General features: G+C 39.8%; 1 protein-coding gene across 29 annotated transcripts in view; it reads right to left on the bottom strand.

Moving 5' to 3' along the window:
- Positions 1 to 18,751, bottom strand: part of LOC122847142 (formin-binding protein 1) — a 66,101-nt gene that overhangs the window by 27,242 nt on the left and 20,108 nt on the right. For 28 of the 29 annotated variants that reach the window (XR_006373344.1, XR_006373345.1, XM_044144533.1 and 25 more), the window contains exons 2-6: positions 16,811 to 16,926; positions 10,532 to 10,588; positions 9,650 to 9,797; positions 2,759 to 2,821; positions 778 to 882 (exon numbers count right to left, since the gene is read on the bottom strand). Coding sequence is in view for 27 of the 29 variants with exons in the window: in XM_044144533.1 (XP_044000468.1) it covers positions 778 to 882; positions 2,759 to 2,821; positions 9,650 to 9,797; positions 10,532 to 10,588; positions 16,811 to 16,926 (489 nt within the window). In the remaining 2 variants the exon portion in view is untranslated. Of the gene's footprint in view, positions 1 to 777; positions 883 to 2,758; positions 2,822 to 9,649; positions 9,798 to 10,531; positions 10,589 to 16,810; positions 16,927 to 17,986; positions 18,137 to 18,751 lie in introns of those variants that run through there. The other variant, XM_044144524.1, reaches the window with a different exon arrangement.

Below are 18,751 nucleotides of genomic sequence, written 5' to 3'. Positions count from 1 at the left end.
GGAACAGCTAAGACCAACTTCTCGATGTGCTTTGCTGCATCTCTCCAGAAGAGTTCAGACTTCCCCTGCGTGTCCCGAGTGCAGAAAGCCTCTTTCTCCCCAACTAGATTTGCATAATAATCACGTCTGAACCGTGTCCGCTCGGAGCCTGAGCCCTGTCTCAGCAGCTGATGGAAGCAGCAGGAGAACGCGCCGCTGACCCATGATGCCTTGCGGGCGTGGGAGCTGAGTGGGTTACGGGCAGAGATTCTTGAGGGCTCTTTTAATTGGTCATGACAACAGGAAATGACATCAGCTACAAACCCACGGGGGCCGAGGGGAAGGGATGGATCTGTGAGAACTGGATAGTGACGTTTCATAATATTTCTGATACCATCGAGCTGCACGTCGATTCAGTGCGACAAAAAAGCAGCTGCACAGGAGAATCGACAATTTACCTTGCAACACACACACACACACACGCAAGCGTGGCGTTAACACAGTTTTCTTTGTGACTAAGGCTCATGCAGCGCTGCAGAGTGTTTGGCTGCTTCTCTGCAATGATAATGAGCGCTGAGTTGTGCTACCAGCTTTGTTCGGCAGCAAATCTCTGTGCGCCGCTGAGACAATGCCAGCTTTGACACAGCATCCCTGGCATCAAATACACAGTCACTCAATCTTTTCGTTTTTGTCTTTCAGGCATGGTGGTGTGACAAATTAGGGTTGGGAGGTTAAAATTGGCCAAAAAAAAAAAAATGAAGGAATCAGAGGGACCCGGCTTGACTTGATGACACATACCTTTTCCACATCAGCTTTAGTCACGTTAATGTCAGCATCCATCTTCTCAAAGTATTGCTGTGCTCTGTCTGCCTCTTTGCAGTCCCTCTCAAACCTTCTTTTACACTGAAATGAGAAGAAATTCAAGTGAATCCTCGTTAACACACGCTATATTGACACGAGGTGACCTTTACATGGGCATAAAACGGGCGTCATAACTTCTACGCGTACGTCATGTATGTTTTATGTACGGCATTGTGCGCCGCGAAGGCTAACGTCTGCAGGCTGAAGAATAAACAAATACTCATGGCGGTCATTTGTGGAGAGAGAAAAAAACGCAAGCATTCATCCAACCCTTTGACCGAACAATCACTGTTTGTAGGGCCAGTGTGCACTCTGAACTGTGCCTCTCCGCCTAACACACAATGGTATCATTGAGCGCAGAGACAAGTTTGAGGAGGGCAAGGCGAGTTATGCATTTCTCTCGCGCTGTTCCTCTCCCTCGTCAAAGGGGCCAGGCGGAGATGAGAAGTGGTGTTCTGGGATTTTTCTCTTGTAAGTCCTTCACTTAGGCTAGAAGGAATATATAAAAAAGAAAAAACTTGATTATTTTTGTCTCTTAATAGACATTTGTGTTTTAAGGAGAATGTAAAACTCTAGCTAAAAGAGAGTTACTGCTACAGTCCTGCATGGTGACTTGTCTTTTTCTTTCCTCATTTATTACATGTTATTTGCTTGGTAAGCAGATTTTGATTTTAATACAGTAAATTTAATTTTTAAAGTAAAATCAGATTGAGAGATCACTATGACAGGAAAAATACTGACATCAAGTTGCATTGATGCAGTTATATCTGCATAAAATGAACAGGAACCAAACTGAAATGTCCTAAGATAAGCATTTTACAAAACTGAACATGCTAACATTAGTCTAGCACTTTAGAAAACTGTTCTAGTTGAAAACGAGCAAAATATTGATCTGAATGTTTTGCTAGTGATATATATTTAGAAACAAATGATAGAGCTAAGCTCACTTTAGTTGATACATTGTCAAAATAATTATAGTGACTGTATTAGCCAAGCTAACCCTGACCTGTAAAAAGTCCTGTTGAGACTAAATATATTTTGCTGTGAAGAAAAACAGATAATGCAGCATCTGCAACGTCTGGAAAACTATTCGTCAAGTATTCATGGTATTCACAGTGAGGCTGACACGACATTAGGCCATGTAATACTGATGAATCATAGCAAGTTTAGTTTTTTGGGAGCTTTTTTAGGATCATACATGGCACAGATTTGATCAACTTTACATTGGGAGATGCATAATCCTAAATGGCTGAGCTGAAAAATAAAAGAAATCAAGATCTCAGTTAAAATGTTTTAGTCAGAGTTGACTGTGGCTGTTATTAATGTTAATAATTATAGCATGTTTTAAGGGTCACTCGTTGTATCCAGAACTGATGTTCTTAGGTTTGTATGGTGGCACAAAGTAGTAGGCTCTCTTTGTGCCACCATGATGCCACTCTGGTTGGTATCAAACTCTGGCTGTGAACAGGATTAAGGTTTATTCATAAAAGTAAAACAGACTTGAATCTATAAGACATTTAACATAAATTTCAAAAGCATTTTTCATAGTTTTCTGTTACGTGGACACAGAAAGTCCCATGGGTTCCCTCTCGGCTCTCCACAAGCAGAGAGGGAACCCTCTCATGCATCGCATGCATGATGTTGCATCAGGAATATCTAGTTTAAAGGGTGTGAGTGCTATGTAACCTACAGGGTGGTATTAATAAAAGAAAAATGAAATTATCACATCAAGACATTAAGAAACATAACTGAGTTCAAGAGGGTTATTTAAACCAGATGTTTTGAATCAGGCTTTACATTTTCTATTGGAGATTTGACTTTGTTTCTCTATTAATTTTGCCAATTATATTTCATTCAGCCTCTTGCAACTGATGTTAACTTGTAAAGCAGAAGCTTGTGTGTTTTGTGAGCCACTTACCGATTCCAGCTGCTTCCACGAGCTTTCAATGTACTGCTGTGCTTTGCGTCCATCATGGAAATGCTGTGGTGGTGGGGCAGGGAGAGGAATTTAAGGAAATGATTAATCACATCAGTCTAATGAGACACTCAAAGGACATTTAAAAAGCAGGTGAGCCTGACCTTGACATACTAAGGACTAGAAATAGGAAACCGTACAATACCAACATTCCTTTATAGATTCTGTATGACAAATTCAAGTCAGTTTAAAGCAATTAATGTTCCTTTATATTAGAAGACAGTAACCATTTCAGAGCTGGAATAATGACAGCAGGGAACCATGTTGTCATTATTAATAAGTAGGCAGTGACATCATAAAGTTTCCAAGTCATATGTTTATACAATGCCTGAAGCAAGGATTTTGCTGCTGAAGTGTTGTCTCTTCTCCCTGTTGGGAGGCCATGCATACTTCAAATTCACAATGATTATTATAAACCCAGTGAAAGGTATGAACACACCTTTTTTTTCCTTTCTTTGTATGATCAAAAAATGTCTCCATGAATACTTTTAAAGGAGTTCTGCAGCAGTGTCCCTATCCCAAATGTGGCTGCTCACTGTCAGACAGGCTGGCTAAAAAATGCTACTAATTTGGCTGTTTCTGGTCCCAAAACACATGATTCAAGATGTGGAAGTTAACTGGATGCAATCCTGTTTCCAGTGTACTGCTGCTTCAAAAATAAAAGCTGAGAAGCTGAAAGACTGTCTGGCAAGTTGCTTTAAATCAAACCAATGAGATCATTTTTTTTTCCTGTCTGAAATTTTGTTATTAATACCATGACATTATTCAAAGTGGCCATTTTTGATGACAACTTTTTTTAAGTTTTACTTCTCGACTCAGGCAATTTGATATAGTCACAGTTGTTTAGCTCACAGTGAGGTTTGACGTTTGTGGTTTAGACATTTCTAGAGCACAAATGTTGAACATCGGAAGAGAAACCAGCAACAGACATTTAAGTTTCCCCGTCTGAATTTATTTGAATAACCCTGGTGATTCCCCCAGAATTTTGGTGAGTTTATCTGACCAAATTCAAGCAAAACAAATAACTATTTTACTCTTTTTTTCTTTTTTTTTCTCCCCTCCAGGGGGTCTTTTTGTGGGCTCTAGTGTCCCTTATATGACAGTAGGCTGACAGGAAAGGGGAAGAGAGAGGGGGGAAGACATGCGGCAAATGTCGCCAGGTCTGGGAATCGAACCCGCGACGGCCGCGTCGAGGACTCAAGGCCTCCAAATGTGGGCCACGCCATCCCCTACGCCACTACAGCACGCCCTCTATTTTACTCTTTAAAAAAAATATAAAAAATCCTCTGCCTCGGTAAAAGTTGATATGAAAAGATAATTTAAATATGTTAGTGTATATTATTTGGTACAGGTTATTTACAAACAACTACAATAGTCTGCGTTTTGTGTTTAACTTGCTTAAGGTGCGGTTAAAGCAATAGGAACGCAGTGCTTCTTAATGAGATATCAGAATGCTGAACAGATGAAATCAACAGTGGGGGAACCGGGTGGAGTAATGGCGGTGGACTCCTGGTGGATCTTGGCTCTGCTAAGTGTTGCCACACAGAAGCAGCAGCTGGTTTAAACTCCCACAGAACATATGCTGTGTTTCTTCACAAAGCCTCGCTTGGCTCATCCCAGCCCTCTTGTCCCAAAGGCAAACCACAACTACCTCCAGCTTTCTGTGTTGACCACACAACTCTAGGAAAAGAAATTAAAATAAAAGTATGGAAACACAGAGCCAAATCTCAAAGTACTTGCTTTCGGATCAGTTTGTACATATAAATGTTTCCTCCTTCTTGTCTTAAGTTTGGCAAAGAATTCAAGAGCCTTCACAGGCTCTAGGCTGTCAATGGCGTGTCCCTTGGTTACACACGCTGCAGTCGCTCAGCTCAGTAGCTGAGCTGAATGTCGATGTCTCTATTCAATAACTTACTCTGAGCTTGTGGTTGGGCTTCAGAAGGAAGTTGGTAAGAAACATGAAATCAACAATGAGGTGGTGGGGCGGTAGGAGTTTGGATTCTCACCTCATAAATACTGGACATGAGAGAGGTTTGTGAGTTATGGTTTACCTCTACTAGTCATACTTCTCATTTCCCAAAGAGTTTAAGGGAAGTTTTACAAAAATGGGAAGTGCTCCTGTGTTTCAGAGGAAGTTTGTGAACCAGAAATGAGACTTTTAACCGTGGTTGAAGTCGTGAAGTCTCTGACCTTCACCTTGAAATACCTTAGATAAAGGTGGTGCTCTCTGTGCTTTGAATTGATGTCTTACGAACTGATGAGCAGAAAAAGAGAAGACGCAAAGACATTCCTGTTAATGTGGAGCATTCTTTTGACTAAATATTTGTCTCCATAACAATGTTTGTCTAAAACCTTCCACCATCTTATTTTGCTAAACAAAAACAAAAAAAACCAGTTTGTAGAAGATCAAACTACAGCATCGGATTTGAAAATGTTCACCACACGATGAGCAAACCAAACCGTAGATGATTCAACTTACTTTCAATCCCATAAAACAGACCATCAACCATCTGGGCTGCAGGTGTTTTTTTGCGAAGGAAACACTCATTTATCTTCCAGATGTTCCGGGACGTTGGCTTCCTACATTCATAGACTCTTGAGATAAATTTGTCTTCCACTCATTTTGGTTGGAAACAGCACAGGACTGCTCTGAGCCCTGCTGCTTTGAGCTACGCCAAGTAGCGAAGTAACTCAGTAGCTGGAAACTATTTGACAATTTGAACCGGCAGCTTTGATCATCGAAAAAACCCTCACTAATACAATCCTTGTAGGTATCTTAGGAAATAACCATGTTGAGCAAAAATAAAAAAAATAAAAAATCTGATTATTTGCTTTTATTTAATACATGATATGTGGCTTACCATCCAGGGCAGCATGACAACATAAAACATGAAAATGTTGTCAGGTGGAAGTTTTCTACTACTGATGTGTTGTATATTTTCATAAAGATTTGACAGAAACACTGAAAATATTGTTGTTTGTAACGCTGATTAATAGTGTTCATTTTTATCAAAAATAAAAGGATATTTTGGTGTTATTTTTAAGGAGTATGTACTGCATTTGATTAAATGCAGTACAAAATCTTAAATGTTTTCACTGGCAGTGAATCTTTTTAATTTTATGTATTAAATCACAAAATTTGCATTTCTTTGGCATTTGGATTACCATAGAGATATAAAAGCATAATATACTATAAATATACTAGTCAAACTTTGACAGAATAATTTCAGATTGGGGTTTTTATGTTGTTGGTTTTGCTCTTTTTTTTTTTTGCTCTTTCTGATAAGTAACAGACCCTATAAGGTTTTTTTGCTTCTTTTTTTTTTTTTTACTCTGATTGTGATTGTGTATTTGGGTGTGTGTGAGGGGTTCCAGAAGGTGGTGCTCGCTGCACCTATAAACTGTGGAATGCACTTTGATCCAAACAAAAAGGAATGAGTTCAGTGACTTGTTCTGCAATCTTATGCACCTGAAGGTAAGGAATGCTTTCCTGTTGCACCATTTCTGGGTTTGCTTCTGTCAAGAGGAGACCATGTTAGTCAGTCATTAACCTGACTTGGTTCACGAGAAGTTGAGAACATCGGAGCTGCCTCCAATTATGTAAATGTAGAAACTGAACAACTGTGTTTTTATCAACCTCAGTCTAAATTAAGGAGTGAAAGCAGACTCTATGTTAAGGTTCAGAACGTTCTAGTCATTTTAAATTAACCAAATGCTGGAACAAAATATTAAGGAGGACTTAGAAAAACTCTAGTTGGTGCAAAATATCAATGCAACTGTTGGGGAAAAAAATAGAGGAGAACTGTGAATCAGCACATTCCTAGTCTTAAATGATTCAGGTTGGTGCTGGGTGGGCCAAAAATCTTGAATGGTCATCATAAAATATCAGAACCAATGAGAAGCGTCCGGTCTTTATATGTCCCTGTTAGAGAAGACAACTAAGCCCTGACCAGGACAGCAACCTGCTGACCGAACACCTTATTATGATTCCTCAGCACAACACAATCTAGTGGGACTTATGTTCTTCATCCCATATTAACCTCTGCAATAGTATTCATTCAGTTATTAGCCAATGCATTCCAAAGGCATACTGTTGTTATTGTTTAAAGCTCTTAATTTGCACTGTAAATCTGAAACAGGCCAAGATATAAGGTTTACGAAAATGTTTCTCTGACTCACCTCCACCCTGAGATTAGCAAAAGGTTAACTTTGCGAAACAATCAAAAGGAAGCGGGAACAGTTACACAACCACTCTGCATGGGAAATTAGGTAGATAATTTTTCTCCTTGTAGGCTTGAGGTGTAGATTCTACCTGACCAATAAGGAGCCTGTAGAAGCAGCAGTGGGCAGGCCCTCGGCCCACAAATCCGACTGTCTGGGGTCTGGGCTGCACAGCTGCATCTGACATGTACACAGATGAAAATACCAGTAGGTGCTTCATCACACTTGAACATCAGTGGGAGGAGAAAAAGGAAACCAGTGAAATGAAGGGAAGCTGGCGATACAAAGCACGACTGTTTTACAGTCACCATTCAGGGTATCATTACCACTTTCTCTGCAGTACCATGAATGCACTTACTGTAAAAGCCAATGTTTTCTTTATGACTTTTATTCAAGCAAGGTCTTTTACTAATAACAGGAACTTCCTATTCTGATAGACTTTTCTACATGATACCGTTCATTGGTGGTCTTTAAAATGCCAGGGCCAATGTTTTCTCTGTAAGGACACTGTTCTGAGTGTGACTGAGAAATTATGTGCTTAATGTCTCCATATGGAACAACTCTGTATTCAGGGAAACACTGGCTAGCTGAGACTAGACACATGACAGTATCAACAGTATCAGCTGCGAGAAAACATGGTGTTCTGATTTTAGGAAAACAGGAAGTAGGACTGGTTTTGAAATGTTATAGTTTCAAAACTGTAAGAACCTTCCATCATGCCATTCCAATTGTTCTCTTTTGTAAGGTCCTTTTAAATAGATTCCTGAGAAAGAACTAAAGTGACTAAAGTTTCTTCTGGCTATATGCTGCATAGGGTAACTCTGTTAACTCTGCACCCTGTGACACATGTTGCTGAGCACTGCCAGTCAGTTGTTAATAAAAAATAATAATAATAATAATTGTATACACAACTGTTCATGAGGTGGAAATTAAAGGCGCAAAACCCATTACCTTTAACATGCTAAGTTGTATGCTAACCAACCAATTGCAAGCTAGCCTATAGCTTATATTCATTGTTTATTGCCGTATCAAACTAATGATAGCTTGTTTAGCTGCCACAGAACAAAAGGGAAAAAGGGATAATATTTTGCGAGATAAGCACTTAAAAGTTTATTGAGAGTTTAAGATTTTATTTCTGTCTTTGTATCAAAATAATATTTAAATGTGGCTGATTTCATTATTATGTGATTATAGCTAACAATCACACTTATTGAGACTGCAAGCTATTGGCTCTTTAAGCTAACCGCAGGCAAAGTACAGGGCAAATAGCCGACTTAGCCACAAAATATTCAGCTAATACAGGTTTTTAATCCTAGCAGGTACAACTACACAGAAAATTTAAATATATCTACAACAACTTGGAAACTCCTTGGCATAGCTGGGTTTTATTATTTTTTAAGTGGACATATTAAAGTAAAAAAGAAAGAAGAAACAAAATAGGATAACATTATAATAACATGTTTTGTTGGCTTAGCAACCACTGTCTTCCTATTTAAATGAAAGCAATACGATAATGTTAAGCTGTACTTTTCTTATGTGGGACTCTGAAACTAAATTAATAAAGTTAGCATTTCCAGAGAATAGCCGTATCGAGCTAATGACAGCATCATAATAGCACCAACATGTTTTGTAGATTTAGTGACCACTGTCTTCCTATTTAAATAAACCAATAAGATAATGTTAAACTGTACTTTTCCTTTCTTCTATGTGGGACTCTGAAACTAAATTCATAAAGTCATAATTTCCAGAGAATATCATACAGGTCAATGCCTAGCTAGCTTGCTCGTAAGAGGAGAAGATCCCAAAAATGAGTAAAATAAGATAAAAGAGCAGGAGAATTATCAGCAGAGATGAGGAGGAAAATTCCCAATAAAGTGACATCCTGCAGAGTGAGAGCATCAAAGCTCTATCAAAGGATTGTCTGTGATATGAATGTGAACACAGTATCAGATCATAGATGTGCCAGGCTAATCTAAGCCAGGAGGATTCCCCCAAATGGGCTGGAAATCCCCTTCTGCCGTTGCACCAGCTGCATCTAATTTTTTTTTTTTTTTTTAAAGGGGGGTCTTTGTAGTTTCCATATGAAGAAAGAGCAACTGCATCAGCCTTGATGCAAATTAGTGTGTATGCTAAAAAAAAAAAAAACATCCACATCAACATGCCTTTGAGCAACATTCAGGTTTTCCACTCTAATTCCCTGAACTGTTCCTCAAAGATAAAGAACTTATGACAGATTGTTTTTAGAACTGACTTTTTCTACACGGCTGCCTCTCTCTTACATAGTTCCACTATTAACCCTGCTGTTTTTAGTGGTTGTCATAGTGTTGACTGTCCACCAATTGTCCAATGGAGTATAAAAGAAGAGACACTTCTGTAAAAGTTGGTTTAAAAAAGCAAAATGTCACTATATTGTCAGATAAAAGTCTGGTTCTATAAGAAGGACTGTATCAGTCATGTTCCTCGCTTGTGGTAAGCCCTTTGGTGCATCTATATTTACACAGCAATGACCTCTGCTCACAGAGAAGTAAGCATTGAGGGGGAGGAGCTGTTTAATTTCTCATCCCTACAAACTCAACCTTCACGTCAAGAGAAATTAACTGCAAAAATTCTCACCGTTTTTCTCTCAGTCTTGAGCTCTTGCAGGTAGCGAGAAAGCTCAGTAATGATTTGGGAGTTCAAGTTCTCCGCTATGACCTCGTGCTGACCCGCGTAGTCATTCAGCTCATTAAGGGTCGTGAAGAAGGCTCGACAGAAGGTGTATCTGGTGAGAAATAAGAAAGGATGTCAGAGGCAAAATGGTGGTCGAACACGGGAAAGTGGAGTAGGAGTTTGAGTTTCATCAGAAAGACATTTCTGCTTTGAAAAAAAGGAACAGTTTAATATTAAAGGAAATGAGTTTAACTTTCTAGATGAGAACTCTGCAGAGTAGTGAAAACAGGACTACAGTAAGAGTTTCCATGACACAATCACGGTTTCACCATTCTACATGTAGCTCAGAAAACGGATATGTCATCCGTCTCATTTCTCTTAATTTTACTAAACATTGTTAACCAGCCAAGTGCTTAGATATCTCAAAAAGGTTTGAGCTGGTATGCTATTTACAGCGCCTTGAAAAAGCATTCAAGTCTCTCATAGTTTGCGACAAAGTTTTTTTGTCGTCGTTTTTTTATAGTCTGAGGAGTCTGAGGTTTGTAATATCTTTTAGATCGCTCTCATCTTTCCACACTTAGATATTGATTTTGCTCTTTCTTCTTTGAATTATCTATACCTGGATACAGAAAGCTTGGGAACCCAAGTCTAAATCTTGCCACAGATTTAGACGTTTTGGCCATTCTAACACATATTGCTTTACTTTCACCTAAACCCTTCAGTTGTCCTGTAGTGTCTAATAAGAACCCTCTTCCAAAGTATCCACGACTTGCACTGAGTCGGCACCGAGGGTGTCAATACTTCTCCGAGGTACAATGCTTTTTGTTCCACAATTCTTTGACTTACTTGCTCTCTTCTTCTTCCCTTGAGTTCTTCTTGGGTTGATATTTCTTTGAAAGATTCCTGCAGAGACAAACAGATCAGGCTTGTCAGATGTTTCTCACTATAGTGTGCAGACACCATTCCCGACGTGTTTCCCCGACACCGCCCTTATGGACCAGCCAGAGCACCCAGCGGTTCACCATTAAATCCTTCTGACTGCTCTCCACTCCTTCCTCCTCATTTCGTTTTCTCTCTTCGCGCCATAAATCGTCGCCGCCAACGGGGTGGATGGAGAGCAAGTCACCAGAAAACTAGCGGCGTGCTTCCCTTAAGCAGCCACTGCCCCTGTTTTCACTGTAGCTGCACATTTGTAAAATGAGATAGGAGCAAGGAGCACGTACAAAATGAAATGTAGAGTAAGCCAGCTTGGGTATGGATTAAAGAAATATGGCACTGTGCCATCGTTGGTGAAACAAAGCTATCTGGATTAGTCTGTCTTCGCGGTGATGCCTCTCAGTACCCTTTTTTTAACCTCCACAAAATGTTGAAATCTAGGCTACATCATATTATCCCCGGCCTGATCTATCAGCAAAGCATAATACTGTATTCTGTGCTCTGACAGATGAGGATGTAAAGTCAAAAAAAGCCCCTCAGTTAGAATGCTGCTATCAAATACAAAATGGACAGATCTAAACAATGTAGCACCTGCTGCATTCATTGACTCAAAAAATAGAATAAAACTCCACATTTATCTTTGGGAAACATTCATTCAGGAAAGAAAAACTCTATTCATCAGTTTCCTATGCCTTCTAATTTTGTCAGTGTACTTAGGTGAGGCCAGGACTACACCCTGGACAGGTCACCAGTTCATCACAGGTCTCCAGTTTTTGCACATTACTTCTAAAAGGCCCAAAGATGACCTGTTTTCAGTTATTTCTTACTTCAGTTTCAAGAGATCTCAAAGAAAACTCTGACATCTACCAGGTTTTTATGAAACATTTCCTGGTATTTCAAGGGCTACATGAGGCAATGAGCGCTATCAAGATTTCTAGGGGATTTAGATGAGATGCAGGCCTACAGGATCAGAGATTTTCCATCATACATGGAGGCAACATACTTTTCTAGACTTTTATCTTTTCGAGTTTACCAGCTCCTCATTGCTTGCTATGTTAATTAGGGATGCACCAATTGATTGAACATTGATTTTTAAAAGCTTGACGTGCCGATACCAATTTTGTTTTGGTCAGAAAAATACTGAATATAGAAACAAACTAAGTTGGCAAATTGGGGTGATTATTGCTAACTGGCCATGTGCAGACATTACCTGGTGGGAGGGTTTGTCATCAGCCATCTTGTCACGGCAGACCGAAAGGGGGCAGTGGCTTTTCAAACCTTTGTGGAGGTAGATGGGATCAGTGGATAAGATTGGTTTCACATCTATCTTTATGGAAACGATCACGGGGATTTTTGTAAAAACAACAACTATATCTTAGTATTTATTTCCCCAGTGACAGAATATACTCAAATCTAAGAAGGCTTTGCGCAGATCAAATCAAAGTTTTTCAGTTACACTCCTCCTAACTTTGCACGTCTACATCTGTATCCACAGCATGCAGAGACCTGATAAAATTCATTGCTATCTCTGTATAGTAAGATTATTGCACTTTAATCAATGATGAAATATAAACACTTCTGCTTTGGTGTTCCCAAAAAGGACTCACAATTCCTACTTTAATAAAAGATGCATGTGCTGGGAACACTACATGTTGTGCAGAGCACTCCGTTCAGCATCCCCCCCACGCTTTGACTCCCAGGTGGTGTTTGGACTGTTGCTAGGCAGATTTATCTCTGTGTCTTGCACGCTCTGTCCTTCTCACCTCCTGTATCTAATTATAGCGCCAGTTCCTATTCGTCCGTGCATGTCATATTAACACATGAACTCATATGTGGGTTAAACTGTAGCTTCCTGCTGACATCTTTTACACACTGAACAATTCTTTGAAATTGAAAACTGTACACATTTTTACATGTGTACTTCTTTCAAGGATGGTGCAACATTACTTTAAAAAAAAATTATATACACTATATGTATAGACACCGGCTTATTGTTTGACAATGTAAGCAATCACTCCTTTTATCACACTTGCACAGCAGTTCCTTTGTTGGCAGGACGTTATTCCTACTTTATTATGGATTATGCCAGACTAGCATTTGGGGGAGGAGGAGGCATAAATGCACTGATCTGCACAGACTAGACTGAAGTATTGTGCCCGTTTACACTGATGCAATGGAAGAGGATTAATCATGGATTAGAGGAGTATGTAGTTGGTATGGAAATGGCAAGGAGGGTGCAAAGTAGAGTAGTAGAGCCTTTATTGATGGTATTTTTCAACATGTTTTTAATTTTCAAAACATATTTGCAAAGTAGTACCGACCTCACTTAATAGAAATACTGATCGATATTCAGTGCATCATAAGTGAACCAGCTCTGTTGGCCTTTTGCATTATTGATCAGTCAAATGTTTCCTCAGTGTCTCTTTTGCTTTATTTTTTTAATGATTTTTCTTCCTAGTTTTCTTTTGCAACAAAACAAACACCACCAGTTATTCAGTTTCTAGCTATTCGGCTGACTTAGTGAGCCAAAGCAACTGGAACTTTGCAGAAGTATGTCTAAATATTCGTATAATACAAATATTACCTAGCTCATATGAAGATATGCCAGAATGTCAGCTGTGGAAACAAAGTTCACCTCTGAGTCAAGGAAAATCTGCCCAACGACACAGCCCAGAGACAAAAGGATAACATCAAAGACCCAGCTCCATTAGTTTATTAGATCCAAGAGCCCTGTGTTTCTTTTGGTGCGAGTGTGGCCGATAGATTAAACAGGAGCTCACGAGCTAAGTTGATTATAAGGGATGATTAAACCATGTTCCAAATTATAATGCAAATTGGATTTAAGTGTCATAAAGATAAAAATTTTTGTTGTGCTATTAAATTTATAGATCGTAATGTGTCAGGGCTCTTTGACACACAATATTAATATTAATTAATACAATAATTAATTTCAGAGAGCTGGGTTGATTAGTTTGTCTGGTGAGCTCAATTAAGGGAAATCTACGGTATGTAAGAAGGATGTTCCACATTATTAAGCAGGCCACAGGTTTCAAGCAATATGGGAAAGAGAAAGGATCTTTCTGCTGACGAAAATCTTCAGATAGTGTGTAGTGCCGTATGACAAGGTAAGAAAACATTAGATATTTAATAAAAACTGAAGCGTTATCGTATTGTGAAGAGATTTGTGGCTGATTCAGAACAAAGATGTGTTTGTACAGATAAAGGCCTCATGAGGAAAGTTTCTGTTAGACAAATTCATCGGATTAAGAGAGCAGCTGTTAAAATGCCCTTACAAAGCAGCAAACAGTTATTTGAAGGTGCTGGAGCCTCAAGGTGGAGGATCCTCCAGAGGCTGGTGGTGCATGAACCTACTATTGGGCCCCTAACCAGAGCTCACAAGCAGAACCGGTGGCACTGGGCCCAGCTGAATATGAAGATTAATTTTCAAACAGACTTGTTCACTGATGACTGCTGTGCAACCCTGGATGGTCCAGATGGACGCAGTAGTGGATTGGTGGTGGACGGCCACCATGTGCCAACACAGCTGTGACGTCAGCAAGGAGGTGGTGGAGTCATGCTTTGGGCTGACATCATGAGGAGAGAACCATTGGTTCAGAGTCCATGCAGGTGAAAATGACCTCAGCAAAGTATATGGACTTTCTGACTGGTCACTTTCTTTCATGGTTCAAAAAGAGCCGAACCTTCAGTAGCAAAATCATCTTCGTCATGACAATGAACCATCTCATGCTGCAAGGAATCCCACTGTGTCATTGGCTGCTATGGGCATGAAAGGGGAGAAACTCATGGTGTGGTCACCATCCTCCTCTGACCTCTGACCTCAACCCTATTGAGAACCTCTGGAGTTTCCTCAAGCCGAAGCTCTGAGGGTGAAATGCAGTTCATATCAGAATAAGGATGTCAGAATAAGATATTCTGACATCCTGCAAAGAAATTCAACCAGAAACGTTCCACAAACTCACAAGTTCAATAATTGTGCTGTGATATCAAAGAAGGTTCTATGTTAACATGTAATTCTGTCTGTTAAGATGTTTTTTATTTGAAACAGCTTTTGATTTTAGTACATGTGACCACTTAATGCTTCACATTCAAACAATGACCGTTTGCGGTTCTTTATAATCCATAAAATGTTTAGAAAATCTGCTGTGCATAATAATTTGGAACAGTGCATTTCGAGTTTTTTATTTTTGAAAAAAATACTGTTCTCATGGGGAGCTTTGTTCAGTAAAATTCTGAGAAAATATCACTTGCATAATAATTTGGAACACAGTGTAGTTCTTAAGTTCAGCGAAGCGGCGCCAGAAGACAAGAGACAATGTGTTGAGTGCACCTTGAAACTCTGTCTCCGTACAAAATATTCCTGGTGTTAGCCTCATCCGATAGCGTGTGTTTATGCGAGAACGCGCTTAATAACAGACACGGTTAGGCAGCAGGCCTCTTTGTGTAATCACGAAGGGGCAAAAACATCCGCTCCATCTGTGGAGCAAGTTTAATAAACCTACAAAGGTGAGATGAGCTCAACATGCTGCAGGCACATGCTGACTGATTGAATTATGTCCCATCTATGTCTGCTCAAACATGCAGCTGCTATCTGAACCGCATAAATGTGTGGTTTTGTTGTGACACATAATGTTCATTATTTACTCATTTTTTCACATCACAGCCAATAATTGTGATAAATAAGAATTTATTTGATGATATTGCTAGGAAACTTGTCACAGGCTGCAGACTGGGGAGGAGATTCCCTTCCTGAATCACACTGACCCTAAACCTGCAGTCAGAGCTACAAGGATCATGATCAAAACATATTTAAGAATGACTCAGTCAGAGAGAATCCACTGGAGAGTCTGTGGTCCTTTTGCAAAGGTTAATAAATACAAAATGTGATCTTTAGATGTGGAAAGCCGTTAGACACATACCCCATGTCACGTATAATTCTTGTTTCACTTCACAGTTGCGTACTACGTACTACTGACCTATAAGATCTATTGAGGTTGTGAGAATATGTGAAAAACAAGTGTGACTATTTCTGGAAGTAGCTCTAATCATATGAGAAACATCATGGGAAAAGCTTTTTCTTTTGAATCTGTATTAGAAATCAATAAATGCTCTCTAAAATATAAATGTTCAAACAAATTTATAGCAAAAACTAAATCCTAAAGACAACCAAATACTGAAAATCTACCAAAAACAATCTAATTGCAGAAAGTTACAGAGGGATATACAACCATCTATTGTTTACTGAAGCAATCTTGATAGGAATCCTGTCATAGTATTAGTTCATTCTGAAACAGGACAACTACAGAATATTTAGGGCAATAGCCGTATTGACCATCCTCTTTGGAGGGTGAGGGGGGACGAAGATGCGGATTTGGAGGAATATCTTCTTCTGTTGCTGACTGATGAGCGGCAGGAGGCCTGAGGAGATGGATCCTCTCTGCTCCAAAAACTGCCTTTGAAAATCAGCGACTGTATCACAACACAGTGTGTGTGAGAGGAGGGGAGGAGAGGAGGAAGAGGAAGAGGAGGAGCCGACACATGTGGTTGGTGGAATAAAAAAAAAAAAATCTGGGTCAGACCTGGGGTTGATAATGCTGATACCTTGTCATCTCTATGGAAACACAGGCACCGCCCCCATAACCCCTCACAACCTGACTTCCTTTCTGCCTGAAGCTCAGACCAGTGACAAAAACACACAGCTTCACGTGCAAGGAGGAAAGAGGCAGACAGAGTTACAGCTAGAAGGGGGAGAAAAGGATGGAGAGGGGAGTGGAGCAGACGTCCACTTTGACTTATTTCACTGGCTGAAACCAGACATTGGGGTTGCATGGAAATGTGCTACTTTGTCATAGAGATGCACTTCAGACACAAATTAATTCAAGTCTGACATGAATATGACAGAAAGAAAATGCTACTGTTCCCTCTAAAATAATCACATGTCATGTGATAATGTAAGATAAAACTGCGGTGAAAAAGAAAAACAAAAAACACACAGTGCTTGATGCCATCCAACCTTATTTAAACTTTGACAGTCTGAGCATGATAGAAATAAAACTGGATCAGAAGTGTGTTTTCAAAATGTGACATTCAGATTCCCCGCATAATATGAAGTGCACCCACTTTTTCCCCCCCCGACTGCAACATCAAATACGGGTCAGCTGAAGCACTCACCTAATTTGCTTTGCATAGTTGATTTCGATCTCCGATCGCTCCTTCACAAATTTGTTGTACTTCTCCGCAAACTCGATCCCCCACTGCGTGTGCTTCTCCAAGTTATCAAACTGATCCTGTAGAGAACAAGAGGCGAAAACGATTAGGTTGCATGATTGGCATAGAACATTTTATTGAGTGAAGAGCAGAGATGCACCACAAAATCAGCTGATGATCAGTTTCAGCTGCACCAGTATTTCTGTGTCCACAAGCATTTTCAGCCAAGTCATTGAACTCACAATGCTGTTTGTTGTGAGCAGTGTGCTGCTCTTACAGACTGACAACCGTATGTCAGTTTTAGAGTTATGGATTGACATTCTCAAGGGAAGGCACATGGAGACCACAATTAGTAATGCAAGTTCCAAACATCATTTTGCCTTTAATTTACAACAGTATAACCTAATTTTACAGCCACTGCTCTCTGTCACATGCACCACACACAGTGTGACGTCCCCTCTTCCCTTAAAACAAATAGCGACAACTCAAAAAGGAAAGGTGATGAAGAGCTGTTATATGCTTATAATAATAGAAATCGCAAACAGCTAAAGCTAGCCTTCTGTCTTGACCTGTGGAGCTGTTCAAACTGCTTTAATCATCTAAAACGTTATGTAAGGGCAAATCTACACCTTCTTTAGATGGTCATATTGGGTATATATAAATACTAGCATTACTTTTAGAATGTATTTTGAGGTAAAACCCCCATATGCATGTGGTGACCTTTTCGTTCACATCTGCGCAATGCATTCCCCAGTGAAAGGCGTCTCACCAGAAACACGTACACTCGTCTCTCTCCATAAGCAATTAATCAGCGCTACCAGTTTCACCAGCGACTTCTCCTTCAGATCCAAATATGATTTAAAAAGTGTGGGATGTTCCAGGGCCTTATAGTAAATCCAGACCCCAGCAGTCTATAGCACTGATAACCAAACACAGCTGCTCAGACTGAAGTCATTATTTAAGACTCGCTCGTGACTTGTGGGGGAAAGTATGAGCCTTGGCTTGGCTAAGGTCACGTCGGCAAAGTTGTCAGATCAGGAAAGAGAGCGAATAATTCATCTGGCAAATCAGCACACATACGTCACGTCTAAATCCAGACAATATTACCTAATCTAACCAAAATAAAACATAAAATGCGACCTTGATGTGGCTCCAACAGTCTCCCATCCTCTCCTCCACCATGTCTTTTGTCTTCTTTGCGTCCGATTAATAAGGGGAGAATCTTAGATGTCAGCACCAGATAAAAAGAAAAACCTGCGTGATTTTTAAGCAGACCGTGCAGAATGATACAGCAGTGCTTCAAGCATCCTGCACTGAAAGCATAAGTGACACGGGAAGTGGTTGCGGTGATGAGAAAGATGAAGAGGTGTGCTTCAGTCTGCAGCTCTGTGAAGCAATGTCAGGTTGTCGTAGAGGAATGCCGAATGTTTTTTTAATAATGCCTAGATTTGTGCAGAACGGTAAAGTTTCATCACTTCACTGCAGTAAAATCTCAGCACATGAGGCGTGATAAAGTCACTTCAACACCCCTGAATGAAAACACTCAGGAACTGAACGACTCTCAATTGAAGCAGTCAAAGAAAACAATGGAATGAGTATTGGGGGGAGAGACTTTCCAGACTGCATCGTCAGCCAATTTCAATGAGAAATCCCTCATCAACAGTCAGGAAAATCAATGGATAAAACCCAAACAATAAGACTTTCTCTGCTTTGGGTGAAGAATCTTCCTTTGGAATTTCTGCTTATGCTTCTTCTAAATCCCCAAATGTTCTCTTTGAAGTTTGCTCCAAGTGAAGTATCAAGACTTAATTTACTTTATCTCAACCACAAAGCGAGCACTCAGAACAAAATATAAGACAACATGCAGCCCACGTCAGAGCAGCTAAATCATGCACAATAAAAACC

Source organism: Gambusia affinis, linkage group LG17, assembly GCF_019740435.1.
Source record: "Gambusia affinis linkage group LG17, SWU_Gaff_1.0, whole genome shotgun sequence".
NCBI lineage: Eukaryota > Metazoa > Chordata > Actinopteri > Cyprinodontiformes > Poeciliidae > Gambusia > Gambusia affinis.
The sequence above is the reverse complement of the archived record's forward strand: the minus strand, read 5'-3'. Positions and strand labels throughout refer to the sequence as shown.